Raw genomic sequence first — 16,217 nt, forward strand, 5'->3', positions numbered from 1 at the left:
TTAAGGGTGTGGTCTTACGATCACTATAGCTATTCTGAATCCTTCAGATCACTGTTGGAGGACACAAAGGATATACTTCACCATGTGAATTGTTTATTTGGGGGTTTTTCTCTGTTCCAGTGGTTAGAATCCTACACTTCTAGAATGAATGACCAGATTATCTGGAATGTTCTTGAAGCCACTGGTTTCAGATTCTTTTTTTCCTATCATCTGGTTATTCATGGAAATAGGAGACCCTATTTGTCTTTTTTTTTTTTTTTAACTGAGCTTTTTGTAGATAAATCCCAATTACATTTTTTTTGGAAAGTACAAGTATAAACATCCAATCTGATAATGGCCTGGCTCTGTGGTGCCAGTCAAGGGGCTGGTCTGGGGGGAGGCCCACCTTGCACATTCTGTCCATCCTAATGCTGGGTCATGCTCTTTCTTTCCATCCTATGCTGTAAACATCATATTCTCAATCGTGAGGTTGTCTAAGAATGGTGCTTTGGATAAAAGATGAATGTGGGTGTTCAGGCTACTTTATTTGTCTGGCAATGAGGTTTTTAAATAATAAGCTGCTGTTTTTTCACATAGTTGGAAATATTTCTAAATGGTTCACGTATTTTTCTAACTTAGTGAAGTGAATCTGGCTGGGATCTGGTCATGGCTTCTGATGCATGATCTTGCAGTGCCTGAAAATAGTTGTTCTTAGCTGAATGCGTATGTTATAAACCTTTGCTCCCTGGATAAAGCAGATGTGTGACACTGAACTGAATGTGTAAGCTGTCTTTATTTTCTGGAGGCTGATTTTAAAAATAAACCTCTGATTACAGCACCACAGACTAACAGGGCTAGAAGGGACTTCAGGGAGCACCCACCTGTCTCCTGTCAAAGGACTGAGTGCTGAGCACCAGAGAGAAGTGATTTGTCATAGGTCGCTTATGGCTTTGAGGTCTTTCTCTGACCTAAGGAGATCTGAAATTTGGCTTGGTGCACTCACAACTGCTGTGGTCTCTTTTTCTTTCTTACTCTTAAAAGCAGACGCCCTTCTTCTGTGGCCTCTTTACCCCACCTCCAACCTGGTAAAGAGACACTAGAGGTGAGTTGGATCCGGGGTTTTCCTGCAGTAAACTTTTGATGGTGTTATAACATTGGTTTTCTTTTTCTTTTTTCTTTTTTTTTTTTTTCCTTTTAGCCGTAGGCGAATATGAAGACCTCAGAGCAGAGAACCAGAAAACAAAGGAGAAGGTTTGTACTTTACCCTTTCTTTCCTTTCTTACATGCGTGAAAGCCTGGACGGCATGGTGCATTGTTCTGCAACCAATTTCAGTTAAATGCGAATGAGAGTTTTTTTCTTTTTTCTTTTCTCCTGCATGTGTGGTTCAAGCTAATATCAACTCCAGGCTCCAGATGGTAAAGAATAGCAGGCATGCCACAGTGGGCGCTGCTCTGGGAGATTAACTACACAGCTAAATGTGCAGCAAGGCACCAGGCCAAGCAACTCAAGCCCCCAAGAATTGTACTTTTCCCCTAACAACCAGATTTGGGATTCTAGTGATGGAATTGAAGGGAAGACATGTATCTTTGGGGCTTAGACAGAGTACATTCTGGAGAGAACTCTTTGGCGTTAGACATTGGTGTTTAGCCCATCTTCTTTCATAAACTTTTTTTTAGGCTCGTGTCCTCTAAGTATATGAAAAATATACTGGAAGTTGAAAATCACCCACTACAAAGATAGTAACGCCTAGAGAATGTTTTCAGGGGCCCTGGAAGTTTTATTTTTAAGCTGAAATCATTGAATTTTACGTACCTTTATAAACTACTTACCTTTTTGTCTCTGTACATGTCCATCTAAGATTTGTGAATGTTTGTTTACGTATCTTTTTTTTTCCTCCTGTAAGGTCAGTGAGGGGACAGCAGGTAGGTCTAAGTTAAAAAAAGAGGAGTGCTGAATTGAATTGAAAAGTAGGAGAGTGAGAGCAGAGCTGTCCATTGTAGGTCCTTTGTAGTTATGGAAGCAGACGGTTATCATGGCTGTAAATTATGAGACCTTGTCTTTAAAATTTGAGAGTAGGATCTATAATGAAAATGGACAGTAAGCCGAATATTTGTAAAACCTTTGGCATATTTGAGGTTATTTAGCGGGTTAAGAATCATATTTAAGTTTTTCACTCATATTAATTGGCTACATACAATAGCTGTAACACGGTTGGTGATATTAAGGGTATGAACTCTAGTTCGTATGAAAATGGATTTTGAGACCATTATTTTTCACCCAGTTTTAAGGCTCCTTTGCACATTTGCACATAAGTCTTTGATGGTCTGTGAAATCTTAAGTTTCTTCTTTTCTTTCCATCAGGTGATTTAGGGAATGGTAGGTAGGTGGGGGTGATGAAGATCTCTGTGATAGAAAGTGGTTGCTGCATGCATCTCTAATGTGGTAAGAAATTCCCAGAAAAATAGTTTGACAAGATTCCCAATTCTAGCACAATAACTACCCAAAAGCACAGATGTGCTGAGGATGCCAGCAGGTGGGGGGTTTGTGCTTAACTCCTGGTTCCCTGATGCCCCGTGATTTCAGAGTGGAACCCGTGGGGGATGCTCGGGCAGGTAGCTTGAGCGTCTTTGCCCAGATGCACAACCATCTTCCAGCTGTAGGGGGAAGAGCCAAGAAGTTACCAGTTGAGTCTCTTCTGTAGGTGTCCTGGCCTAGGAGGGGAAGAGCAAGACGAGTTGGAAGGGTTAATTCAGGAGAACTGTTTGACTAGAAGATAGGAGGGGAGAAAGCAAACAGGTGTCTTCATGTGATGGAGAAGGAAGGATAGAGAAGAAGATGAATGACATGAGAGGCAGAAGAGTAAATTTTTTGTTTTCTTTCTTCTCCTCCTCTAATCCCTGCTTACATATAGACCTCACATTGCCCTAACAATAGTGACGTTCTAGAAACATCCATTGCTGGTGGTGTTGATGGTTATTTAACCGAGAGCCACTTTCTGCAGTGAGGTTTTTAAGTGAGCCATCTGTTACACAAGTGGAATTATAGGTAAAATGCATTTGGTAAAAAGGAAGACTATGAATTACTTTTGCCCATTAACTGTTTGCATGTTTCTCTACATGGAGTATGGCCTTATACTTTTGTAACATCTGTGTGCATTACTGACCTTCCTCTGTGCTAATTCTTTAAAAATAACTATTAACAGAATGGAAAGAAAAGAAATGAATGCAGAATGGAATGCTATGGTTGGATAAAACAAAATAGAGTGGTTTTAAGTTCACTGCATTCTGTTTATCTTCTGTTAAAGGACTAACAGGCTTATTCTTGCAGATTTTTTTCCCAAAAAAAGGGGGGACTGTATTACAAAGGTTGGAAGCATATAATAAAAGCCTTTTATACAGCATAGAATGAGGAAAAGCAGCTTTAGTTCTGGAGGTGGTAAACGGAGAGCACCATTTTCTCTGGCAAAGCACTTTCTTGCGCCTGGCCGAGTGAGCTTTGCCCTGTCCATACCCACAAATACACGTGGCCATCCTTCCCCTGTAGCCCCAAACCAGAGTTTAAAATTAGTCAAGGATAGGACTCTAAAGGGAAAGTCCTTTTGCCGTAGTTAATCTGATCTGGGGGGGAGTTTTGCACGAGTGGAAGGGACCGGAATGAATGCCTTACAAGTTATCTCTCCCTTCTTCGCATCCACATGACGTCTCTCTTTGTTGCTAGATGATGAACCTGATCAATGAGGAGGGGCAATGGGCTTGATTTCTTTGGATTTCTGGAATCTCCTCTGTGGAGACAAGTGGTAGGACATGAGTTGATGCTTAAGGGGCTGTGTTTATTATTAGGAAGCTATTGTGGGTCACACACACTCACTTAACGTTCCTGATGTTTCTGATGCTCCGAACAGCCCCGTGTCAGCTCCAGTGCACAGAGAACAGAACCTCAGGGCTTCACGGAGTTGAGCTTCATATGCGGGTCTTCTGACCACAAATGTTCTTTTTGAAGGAGGTAAACTCATGGGAGCTGATTGACCTTTTCCACCAACATCTTAGTGTTATTCTTTGTTCCTTGTTGTTAGCTCATGAATTTTCCATAGCAAATTATCAGACTCAGTTCTTTTCTGGATCGCTTGTCTTGACCATCTGTAGGTTTGTGCTTAAAAACCGAAAGTTAAATATCAAATCAGTCTGACGTCAGAAACATCACGTGTGTGAGTGCGTGTGGGTGCAGATTGTGACAGAGGTATGCCAAGGGGAAGAGTAGACTTGGAAGGGTGGGCCAGTGTGTCAATGATCTTTTCCTTTGCAGTTAGCCCTATTTAAGAAAGATGTAATGTGGATCATTTTGTGGCTTTTCTCATAATCTTTGAGGATGGAATCAAAATCTGTTTGAGTTTATAAGGAAAGCTTTTTTGAAGGGAAGACTGTTGAATGCCTTCTGAGTTCTGGAGTATAAAGAAAAATATATGAAAGTCCCACTCTTGAGTAAAACCACTCTAATGAGGGACACAGGCACGTGGACAAATGATAAATTATACTGTTGTAAGTGAATGTCTGGAGTTTGAGGGTGGGATGGAAACGGACAAAAAGATAAGGATTCTGCCCCAGACTATGTGACAAACTCTTATTAGCTCTTAATGCTTGGATTACATGTCCCTTATTTTTTTTCTTTAAAGTCTTCTCCAACTTTTTCTTAAGCAGAATTAATTGTTTACTTCTTTATAATAAAACATCTTTGTATTTCTTATGTACTTATCACCTTTTATCAACCAAAATTATTATCAAAATAGTATATAGGGTACAAGTAAGTCATATGGAGTTGGATTATAATGTAAAAAGTTCAGGTTTTTTTTTTTTTAATTCAGGATAAGTGGAGATTATGGAAAGGGTTCTACTTTCTATTATTTTTTTGCCTAGTTTCTAAATGACATTATCAGCAGTATGTTAAAAAGTTAAGAAAGCCTATCACATTGAAGTCAACAAGATGTCCACATCTGTTTTTTGAGGTATGGAAAAATAGAAGACTATATGTTTTGGAATCAACCAAATAAAATGTAATTGTTTGCTCGTGAAGCAGTCCCCATATTCAGATGTTAGTCCTGCTCCTACAATCGAAGGGCATTCTCCTTATGACTCATTCAGGATCTTTGTCATAATTGTTTGGGGCTTTTTCCTATATGGGGGGGGGGGCAGGGCCTCACTGAGCTTTTAATGGAATAGCTTTCACATTTCTCAGGGTGGCGGGGGTGTGTGTGGAGTGTGCGTAAAGAGAAGGAAATGTGTATAATAGAAGAATATCTGCCTTTAAACAGTAAGTATTTATATTTAATGTTATGTCTTGAGATTGAGTTTTGAAATGAATACATGTTTAAGTGGCTGATTAGAAGTCGTTTGGATGAGCTGCTGTAACTGCATCAGGCGGGTCTGTCAGCTTGCCAGGAACAATGAATGAAAGGGAATGAGGCAGACACTTTCCAAGACTTATGTTTCAAGAAGCAAGATATATGATACTGTTTGCATCTTGGCTCCCGTTGTCTATTGTTAGAATTTCTTTCTCTTGTGTCAATTTCAGAGGTGAAGGTCCCAAAGTATTTTATTTAAAAAAAAAAATCAGTAAAGAAGCCACTTTAAAGAGCAAGATATGCATCCATTATGCTAACTGTTCATGCATAATACATCCACATACATGCAGTTTCTTTAGAACAGAGTGGCAAGTGGTTGTGCCAGAGAAAAAGTAATTACTTAGCAGTTTGAAAGTGAAAATGAGTCTCTTATTAACAGCAATCTATCCAGAAACAAAGAGCAAGGATCTCTGTTCTGATGACATGTGTTTCCATCTAACACACAATACCTAGAATTTGGAGAATGCTGCAAGACGGCTTCAGGGGGCAGCTCCTGAAAATTGGAGGGAAAGAACTTTGAATTGGAAGAAAGAACACCACCAAAAGAGAAAGAGAGTGAAAGGAATTCCATCTAAGTGGGAATGATTTCTTTTATTGTGTTCTTTAAGGACAGGCACAGTTAAGTTCTAGCCGAACTTCCAAAGGTGGAACACTAGGATTGTCCAGTATTATGAAAAATGATGTTGATGGTCCTCTAAATGCATCACCAAAGATCCTAAAATAGGTAACTATGCACAGTTCTGATGCTGTGCATGTTTACATTTTTAAATGTTGTAACTGGACACAAAGGGAGCGAACTTCAAGAAAAAGAAGTAGAAACGGCGGCACTGGAGGAGATAATGCTTAGTGAAATAAGTCAAGCAGAGAAAGACAACTATCATATGATTTCTCTCATCTATGGAACATAAGAACTAGAATGATCAGTAGGGGAAGAAAGGGATAAAGAAAGGGGGGGTAATCAGAAGGGGGAATGAAACATGAGAGACTATGGACTATGAGAAACAAACTGAGGGCTACAGAGGGGAGGGGGTGGGGGAATGGGATAGACCGGTGATGGGTAGTAAGGAGGGCACATATTGCATGGTGCACTGGGTGTTATACACAACTAATGAATCATCGATCCTTACATCGAAAACCGGGGATGTACTGTATGGTGACTAACATAATATAATAAAAAATCATTATTAAAAAAAAAAAAAAGAAGAAGTAGAAACGGGGACGGGCTGAGCCCTCTTCAGCCCTGGTGTTAGAGCCTCTGCGACTGTCCCTGTAGTGCCGCATTTCCCCCCTTAGGGAAAGTGTTCTTACAAATTGCTTGCTTCGTCGTTGATCCTTCTTGGTGGATTGTAAGTGTTAATGAGAGCACACTGTCTGTAAGGTACCCCCTGGACTGCCCCCCCGCCCAGTGCTTAACACAGTGCCTGGCATGTGTGGGCGCTGTATTAATAGGTTGTTCAGGGCTCAGAGGAAGGAAATCGAGGCGTTCGGTGATTATGGTAGATTCACTCAAAAAGGTCCTTGCCTCGTGTACAGTGTCTACTTTGTTGATGGTGTGTGTGTGCGATGCATGTGTGCACTTCTTGGGCCATACTGTCCTTCGTATAGGCTGGCAGCCCTCCGCTGCGTTCGTGCTCCACAGAGGTCAAGTGAATGTTCATGTTAGTGGAGGCCAGACACAATTCAGCATATTGGGGATTTCCTTGCATAAACTATACACCCAGCGGCATATAAAGAAGTCTTAGTATCTGCAACCTCTCTGTCTGTCTGCTGAGCCCGTGAAGCAGACATTTTTATATGAACAGTAGTTGATGTGTGAGGGAGAAGGAAGGGAGCTGCCCGTGGTGGGGGAGGGAAGCATTGCCAGCTCGCACCGGAGACTCCTCTGCAAATCTCACCCTGCCAGTGCTTTGAAATGCTAGTTGGGTTTCGGAAGCCAGGTATCTGCCTGGGTGAGGCTCAAAGAACAAATATGGTACATGGCCAGGGCTTCTCATGTTAAGACCAGGGCCTCTAATACTCGAAACCGGCAAGGCCAAAGTCTGGTCCATCTACCGCTCCATAAAGAGCCACCGTAGACTCTAGAAGAGACCTCACCCTGCCACAGGCTCTCCAGAGAGCCGCTGGGCATCCTAATTCAGTGATGTGGGCCCTCACATCTGTTGCTATTGCAGAGTCTTCATGAGCAATTCTCTCACAAAAAGAAGCAGTTTCTACAAATGCCGCAGCTGCGTGGGCAGGGTAGAGGAAGGGGGTGGGGTGGGTGAGGGGCTTCTGCAGGGCACAGAGACGTAACATTCTCCCGTAGAGGCCCAGCATCCTTGCTGACTTCCCTCTGTTGGTAGAATGAGAGAAAGGTTGCAAGATACTTTGCTGGGTTCACCTAAAATGATGAAATAAGCGGATGTCTGGGTTTCTGCTTAGTGAATGGGTACGTCCCTCATATTTTGTTCAGCTCTGGTTGGGAGTAAGTCAGCTGCATTTGCCGTATGCATAGATCCCCCCCTCCCCCCAACACACACCCCTTTCAGTATCCATAGCAGATGGTAAATTCTGTGGCTGCCAGTTTTATCATAATGTGGTTGCAGAAAATAGAAAGCAAAGCAACATGAAGACCCCTGATAGAATACAGCTGGGGTTGGGTGACAGCTTCTGAATTCTCTGGTGATGTCTGTAGGGTTCCTGTAAAAACATACGGCTGGATGTTGGAGACTGGCTACTGGCATGAGGGAATAGGACTGCGACGTTGAGACCTGTTATCAACTAGAGCCCGTCTACCTGGGCCTTAGGAGCAGAGAGCTCGGGGATAAAGCTTTCCTTCTTGGAACCTGGTATAAGCCTCCCTAAAATTTCCGTGTGTTGTTCACGACCAGTAAGGGGGAGCTGCATGGGTGGTTCCTGTGTGATGTGAGTCGGTGGGCTTTTTCAAGTCTGAGTAGGTAGAGTGCCATCCTGTTTAATGCTCTTGTCATGCAAAGTGGCAGTGAAAACTCTGGCTTTTGATTTAAGTAAGAATTAAATTAACCTCTGGTTCCTTCAGGTGGAGCTTTGAGAGGCATATAGAAGAATCCAAGTGGTATTAAGTCAGGGGCAACGCTCCCAAGCACCAGATCGTAGGGAGACAGTTTTTCACAGGGTGTCTTATACCTTCAGAAATGCCAGATGAAGAAACGTGAAGTTAATTTGAAATTAAAACACCAGATATATCTCATTTGGCAATCATAACTCAGGAGTGTGAGTCTAGTCAGAAATTGGGTTTTTTGTGCTTTAGACTACACTGTGCATTGTTGGAGGTGGGTGTGCAGGCTGGCAGGGTGTTGGGGAAGTACCACATAAACAAACCACATTCTAGAAAACAAGAAGAACATTCCTGAAACAGCTGGCCAGTGCTCTCAGAAAATTAAGTGTTATACCATCTGGTGGGGGGAAGGATCTCAGAAAGCTTACTCGAGAATCCAGAACTCTAGTGTTTAGAATTTTAAACACCAAAAATCAATAAATGCAGTTTATCTGTTAAGTTGGAACTAGAAACTATATTAGACAGCATCACTTTTTTACAGAGGAGAGATTCCTCAAGAAAACCTTAATAAAAGAACATGTGTTCTCCTTAAGGAAATGGTCCAGCCTGACCCCTCCTGTGCAGGACCTCAGGGAGGATTTGGTGAACAATTCAACATTAGCGCTTGTTACTTGTACTCTTGGCGGAATGGGTTTACCCAAATGAATGGAGATAGGCTTTTTCAAGTTTCAGTTCTTGAGACATTAAAGGGGGAAGACCGAACTGTTGACTTAATTTTTTTTAATTAAAAAAATATTTTAAAAGCACAGAAAAGCACAGAATTAGCGAAGCCTGCATAGCTTCGTCAGTTAAGCATCTGACTCTTGGTTTTGGCTCAGGTCGTGATGTCAGGATTGTGAGATCAAGCCCCTGTTGGGCTCTGTGCTCAGCAGGGAGTCTGCTTGAGATTCTCTCTCTCCCCCCTCCATTTGCCCCTCCCCTTGCTCTTGTGTGCTCCCTCCCTCCCTCCCTCTCTCTCAAATAAATAAATAAAATCTTTTAAAAAAAGAATTAACTTATTTTTTTTAACTTAAAAAAATGCTACAGATAAAATTGAAGATCCTCTGTGTCACCCAGCCCTGGGCCCCTTTCCCCTTCCCTATATTTTAAGAGATTACCATGATAATTTTTGTATGTATCCTTCTATTTTGTCTTTTTATATTTTTATATATGCCATATGTATCATGAAATATACATTTACAATCTAAGTCTATAAAGTGATTTTATTTGCTTAAGGTAAATATTGACATGGATTCTCCAACTCCTTTATTCACCGTTACGGCTTTTGAGGTATACGTTGACACATAGAGCTTACGTTCATTCATTCACTGTTCTCTAGTGTGTTATATGAATATACCACGATTTATTGTTATTATAAATGCTGAACATGTACGTACAGATCATCTCATACACATTACCAGAGATTCCAGTAATAGAATCTAGAGGTGGAATTGCAGGGGTGCCCGGCTGGTTCACAGAAGAGCATGTGACCCTTGATCTCGGGGGATGGTGAGTTTGAGCCCCACCCTGGGGACAGAGATTGCTTAAAAATAAAACTAAAAAAAAAAAAAAAAAAAAAAGAAGTGGAATTGCTGAGTCATAGGTCATGGGTTACTTGCATTTTCAATTTGATAGTTTATTTCCAACCTAGTTACATCTGTTGACATTCCCAGGAGCCATACGTGAGTTTCCACTCCCGAAGCAAGTTTTTTCAGTTTGTGCCAGTCTATTAGATGAGACTGTCTCACGGTCATGATTTGGGTTTTCCACATTATCAGTGGCATCGTAATTTTTTAGCCATTGAAATATGAAATAAAAAATATCCAAAGGCATGAAATCCCAATATATTTATCTGGCACAGTAGGATTAAAATATAATTTAAAGTTGTGCTTTACTGGGGTGTCTGGGTGGCTCAGTTGGTTAAGCAGCTGCCTTTGGCTCAGGTCATGATCCCAGGGTCCTGGGATCGAGTCCCGCATCGGGCTCTTTGCCCTTCAGGGAGCCTGCTTCTCCCCTCTGCCCCTCTCCCCTGCTAGTGTTTTCTCGCTTTCTCACTCTCTCTCTCAAATAAATAAAATCTTAAAATAAAGTTGTGTTTTATTCACATGACCTTCTTGGTGCAGTATTATAGTATTCCCAGAAAATTCAGATTTTAATTATTGCTCTTAATAGTGAAAAATCACCTTTTCAAGTTTTAGACATTTTTGATAAAAATCTTTCTAAAATGTGTTATACTTAACCTGTTTTGTGAAATTCACAGTAAGTTGAGTCAGTCCTCATAATGAACATGAGGTGTTTATAAAATTCATTCATACGTTGAGGGCCAATTAAAATAATGGATACTTGTTTCTATATCTGATACCCTGAAAGGTCCTCATGCCTTAATAGTTATTTTTGCCTTTATGGTCTTAACCACCTCCTAGTGTTTTCAGTGAGTCCTCCCACCTTTTAAAACTAAAAATTAGTTTCTGTAAATGATATACGCTTATTGTGGAATATTTTATCTTTCTCATTTTAATTTGGTACCTTCTATTTGGAATTCTAAGGATATGAGGATATTTTTTCCTTAACTGATGATTTCAAGGGGTGCACGGCTGCAGTTTGTCTTCAAGTAGGGGTCACTTCCGGCTGTGCACCAGTGTTCTGGATAGTTCTGGAGAGTTCGTCGCTACCCAGTTTCAGGGAATCTGACCTGCAGATGCATGGGGTGTTCACTGTATTAGCAAAATACCTACTTTAAAAGAGGCACATATATTCACTTAAAGAATGAGTAATTTGAACTCAAGGGTGTTAAATTGGTCTGTTCCTGAGGAGATAATGAGCAGTAAGATGACTCATTATCTTAGAAGGTCTAAGACAAGTGGCCAGATACAGATGGTACAAAGACCATGCTGAGGGGGTGCCTGGGTGGCTCAGTTGGTTAAGTGTCTGCCTTCGGCTCAGGTCATGATCCTGAGGTTCTGGGATTGAGCCCCATGTCAGGCTCTCTGCTTGGTGGGGAGCCTGCTTCTCCCTCTTCCTCTGCCTGCCGCTCTCCCTGCTTGTGCTCTCTCTCTCTGTCGAATAAATGAATAAAATCTAAAAAAAAAAAAAGACCATGCTGGCTGAGTAGTATAAGTACCATGTGATCATTAATGCTTTTCAAAGGTTTTTAACTTTTGTTTTCTTTTCATAAAATTGTTACTGTTAATACGTTTGCTCTTTCTTGCCTTCCCAAACTTGTGATACAAATTTAACATTTCTGTGTTTTCTCCTTCCAGTGTGACAAAATTAGGCAAGAACGAGATGAAGCTGTTAAAAAACTGGAGGAATTTCAGAAAAGTATGTAAGCATTTCATTGGAATGATTATAACACACATAACTGTGTTTGGGAATTATGTGGGTAGACACGTCCCCTATGTTTAGTTGCTGCTGCATTGGGCATCCAAGAAAGCAAGGATTGTGTTCCCATTTGCCCAAAAAAAAATGTCCTGGCATTACTGTGATTTTCAAACAAATGGAATGAGCATTATTGTTTCATGAGTATGTTATTATAAAAGACAGTTTCCACTTGTTATAAAAAATTTTACTATGCAGAACAGTTAAAGGAGAACAAAAATTACTTGTTATCTTGACTCTTTGAGAAAAGGCAATGTTAGTATTTTATAGTCTTTCTTTGGTCTTTTATCTGTGGGCAGTTTATAGGTCTACAAAAAATAAAGTCGTGCTTTGCATTGAGTTTTGCAGCCTGCTTTTTTCAGTAAGTGGTACCTTATGGTCATCTTTGCATGTCAGTAGAGATGTATATTCGTTTTAGTATTCACGATATACACGATAGTACCCTAATTTATTTAAACATTCTTTCAGTGATAGATGGATTATTTCTGAGTTTTAGCTATTATAAGTAATGCCATGTCAAGTATTCTTATACATATTTACAGTGGTCTGATATGTTTCTTACATTAATTCATAGAAAAGGAATTCTAGGTCACAGAACTTACACATTTTTAAGAGTCTGAATGTTTGAAATGGCCCTCTCACCAAGGAACGTTGTATTCCCACAAAAGCTGTAATAATCTTCTAAATTTTGGTATGTTTTATGTCATGCAAATCTGTCATTACCTTATCCCCTAAGATAGAATGTATCTGATCACACCCAGAAGGATCAGAAGGAAATAGGTCATGGGAAAAGGACCAGGCCTTCGCAGGAAAAGGTGGCCCTCCCCCTTGGAAGCAGGGTCTTTCTCCATCTTTCTGCAGATGCTGTATTAGGCTGTTTGATTATATCTTAAGTGTTGACTTGGTAACTATACAGCAAAACATTTTATTCTTGTTGAAGGCTAAACAGCCATGAAAACGGAGCTAACGTTATAGTTCATTTGAATAGCCAGTTTATTTCAAGTGTCTGGCTGTAACAAAATCTCAGGGGAATATTGTTGATGTTACTTTTCTTTGGAGGCCAGTATGCTATGACAGAAATATCTCTTATTTGTGAATGTATGAATTGCAATTGTGTAGGACTTTCTTGTTCACTAAGGCAGGATTAATGGGATGTTCTTACACTTTTGCTGACACCGAGTCACACTGAAAGAGTTATACCATTGACATTGTTACCAATTCATGTTATCAAATTAATTATTGATAGTGGATTGGCATGCTGCGTGTAGTAGGGACAGTTCACATTCTTATGGTTGGATTTGACATAAGACGCTTTTGTTGGGCAGGTCGTAGGCCTTTTGCCGCTTGCGTTAGGCAGAAATGGAAAGAGCTTCCCCCCAAATCAACCTACCTTTAGAGCAACATGTAAACTACTTTCCTCTCCCATTTCCTTTTTCTCTTTGTCTCTTCGTCTCTTCCTCTAAATATCTTTGATAGTTTTAAAAATTCACATTTTTCCTTACGAGCAATTCAGAGCCGGAAAGAATCGATTTGAAAGGTTAGTACAACGAACTTTATTGCTGTATGCATTGAATTTTTGACTTTCTAAGTTTGCTTATTTAATTTAAAGTTTGGATGGCCGGAGAACAGAATGCCAACTCTTGACTCCATCTCAAAAGAACCGAAAATGGGGACAATGAAAACCTGAAATATTTTGTTAAAACATTGTGTCTGGGGTAAATGGTTGGCGGCTTTTGAACAGAGAGAGCAGAATTTCAGATTTGGAAGGGAATGCCGTGGTTACCCCTGGTAAAAAGCACCATTTAATGTGAGTCCACGTAGTCCTGAGCAATTTCTGCATTAGTAAAATTGGGATAAATGACCCTGCCTCATAGGCTGTTCAAGGAATAAATGAGATAATTCATGTAAAAAGTGCTGACCACAGTGCCTGGCATTATAGCTTAAGTGCTCAATAAACGTTAGCTGCTGCTACCACCATCTCATTTACTGTCCCATCCAGAGCTTGAGTGCCCTTCGGCGTGGAGAGTCCACGAGTCCGTTCACGAGGTGGTTTTCAGACCCTGGTCTTGACACTTGAACAGCCCTGGGGGAAGGTATCTTCGGGTTGCTAAGTCGAAATCTGTCGCCTGTCATGTTGACCTACCAAGCCCAGATCTCAGAGTGAGGGAAGAGCCGCGGAATGAGGCTCAGGAAGAGCTCCGTTAGGCCGGAGGGCTCTACTCACCTAGCTGACCGTGCTCTTCTTATCTGGTTTCGTCCATATTTCCCTGCCATTCTCCGCCCTCTGCCAGCTCTTCCTGAGCCTTTCTTCTGTCTTCCTGCACAAAGAGCGCCACTACGGAACAAAGCCACGTTCCCTAGGAAGACAGATTCGTGTGAGAGATAGAAGAAGTAACTAAAGGCCTTTGACCTCCTTCAGCCAGAACGTGAGAGCCTTTGCTGTGGGCTAGGACACACCTGTTTTCCTGCACACCTGCCAGCTCATCACTGTGTTCACACTATGTGAAAACCTTTCACGTGATCTGACGTTGCAGGAGAACATACGGTATGTCCACCACGTGTGTTTCAGAGACGTCCTGCCTCTGGGCGTTGCTGAGAGTTGGCTGGATGGAGAGGAGTTTTTGCTCAGGGCAGTCCCATGGGTGGTGTCGCAGTCGAATACAAGTTAGACAGAAACCTAGAAAATTGATATCACCTAGAAATTGGTTTGGCTGGGCTTTACCAATTAGAGCTGTATTTTGGGATATATGTTACTTGACCTTTTTGGACTTCGATGTTCTCAAATGGAAAATTGCTGTGATGACACCTACCTGTTAAGAGTGTTGTAAGGATTCACCACAGAACACATGGAAAGGGTTTAGCAGACGCTGGACACACATTTGGCCCAATAGTGGGGGATGGTGGTTGTGTCCTAAGCAGTTCTGTTCTAGAAAGAGCATTCTTGTAAAGGGCTGTTCACAGATGATTGTAGGCCTGATAGATTTTTCCAGTCATTCAAGCACAGACGTGACTACCTACTTTATACCTAGCAGTTTGCCAGGTGCATGAGAGTCAGATTGAGTAAAGCAAAATCTCTGCTGTAATACTTGCAGTTAATAAAAAACAACAACAACAAAAAAGTAAAAAAAGAGAAAAACCCAGTTGCCCTCCATTGTATGATGGTAAGTATGAAAGAGTGTTTGGGGTCGTGAAGAGGAAAAACAAACTTTGCTGATTCAACTAGACTGGTGGAAGCAATCACTGATGTGCTTTTAGGTCATACTTCTGAGTTGTCAGAGTCATTAAAAGCAACTGTTAGTATGGAAAATATCAAGCTTATACAAAATTGAGAAAATAACGCAGTGAACCACCATGTATCCATCATACAGCTTCAACAGTTACTAGCTCGTGGCCAGTCCACTTTCACCTCTGTTCACACATCCGTTCTCACCGACCTCAGATTATTTGGAAATGAATTCCAGTCATCATGTCATTTAATGATAATTTCATCATAAATAAATATGAATATTTCAGTATGCGTTTTTGAAAGACTAGGATTCATCTTTCTTCTTTTTTAAACCTCCATGTCATCCAAATTACAGATATTTTAGGTGTAGTGGTCATTCATGGTCTGTGGATATGACGAGATAAGCCTGAATTCAGCACCATAGGGCCAATCACTAAATGAACAAATTAAAGGTTTTTTTCTAAAAAAACCTTTTATCCTTTGAAAGATGCAAATAAAATTATATATTATATAATAGATTTTTTGTGTCATGTAACCTGACTTGTGGTTTTAGAAATGGGGTCGTGCCTTTTAAAGCTATAAATGCCCTCTGAAACATGTTCTTTTATTTATTTATTTATTTATTTTTTTTTTTAAAGATTTTATTTATTTATTTGACAGAGAGACAGCTAGCGAGAGAGGGAACACAAGCAGGGGGAGTGGGAGAGGAAAAAGCAGGCTCATAGCGGAGGAGCCTGATGTGGGGCTCGATCCCATAACGCGGGGATCACGCCCTGAGCCGAAGGCAGACGCTTAACCGCTGTGCCACCCAGGCGCCCCATGAAACATGTTCTTTTAAATCTAGAAAGTCGATAGGTAGGTTTCTTTGCTCCCTGTTTAGCATTGGGATAATTTTTTAAACTAGAAATCAACGTGCAACTTTTGATTTCTACTGTTACGTCTTGGAGGAAGAGATAAAAAAAAATGTATCTGATGGGGCCTGCTGCATGAGAATTGGAGAAAAATGTGGGCTAGTGCTGCCTATGTAAGTTTTATCAAGTTAAATTACAGGGCAGCTTTTTACAAAATGTTCAGAAAATAAGTGTGTGTGTGTGTGTTTGTGTGCATGTGTTTCTTTTTGCTGGGCCTAAACCTTGCTATGTGGAATGATTTTTCCTTAATCTTCCATGAGCAAGAATGTTAT

General features: G+C 40.8%; 1 protein-coding gene across 4 annotated transcripts in view; it reads left to right on the forward strand.

Moving 5' to 3' along the window:
* The window catches only part of SHTN1 (shootin 1), a 96,146-nt gene that overhangs the window by 12,924 nt on the left and 67,005 nt on the right, over window positions 1-16,217 (forward strand). For 3 of the 4 annotated variants that reach the window (XM_026494221.4, XM_057308259.1, XM_057308258.1), the window contains 2 exons: window positions 1,178-1,230; window positions 11,691-11,751. In XM_026494221.4, coding sequence (XP_026350006.1) covers window positions 1,178-1,230; window positions 11,691-11,751 — 114 coding nt within the window. Of the gene's footprint in view, window positions 1-1,177; window positions 1,231-11,690; window positions 11,752-12,051; window positions 14,354-16,217 lie in introns of those variants that run through there. The other variant, XM_044382182.3, reaches the window with a different exon arrangement.

Source organism: Ursus arctos, unplaced genomic scaffold (assembly GCF_023065955.2).
Source record: "Ursus arctos isolate Adak ecotype North America unplaced genomic scaffold, UrsArc2.0 scaffold_7, whole genome shotgun sequence".
NCBI lineage: Eukaryota > Metazoa > Chordata > Mammalia > Carnivora > Ursidae > Ursus > Ursus arctos.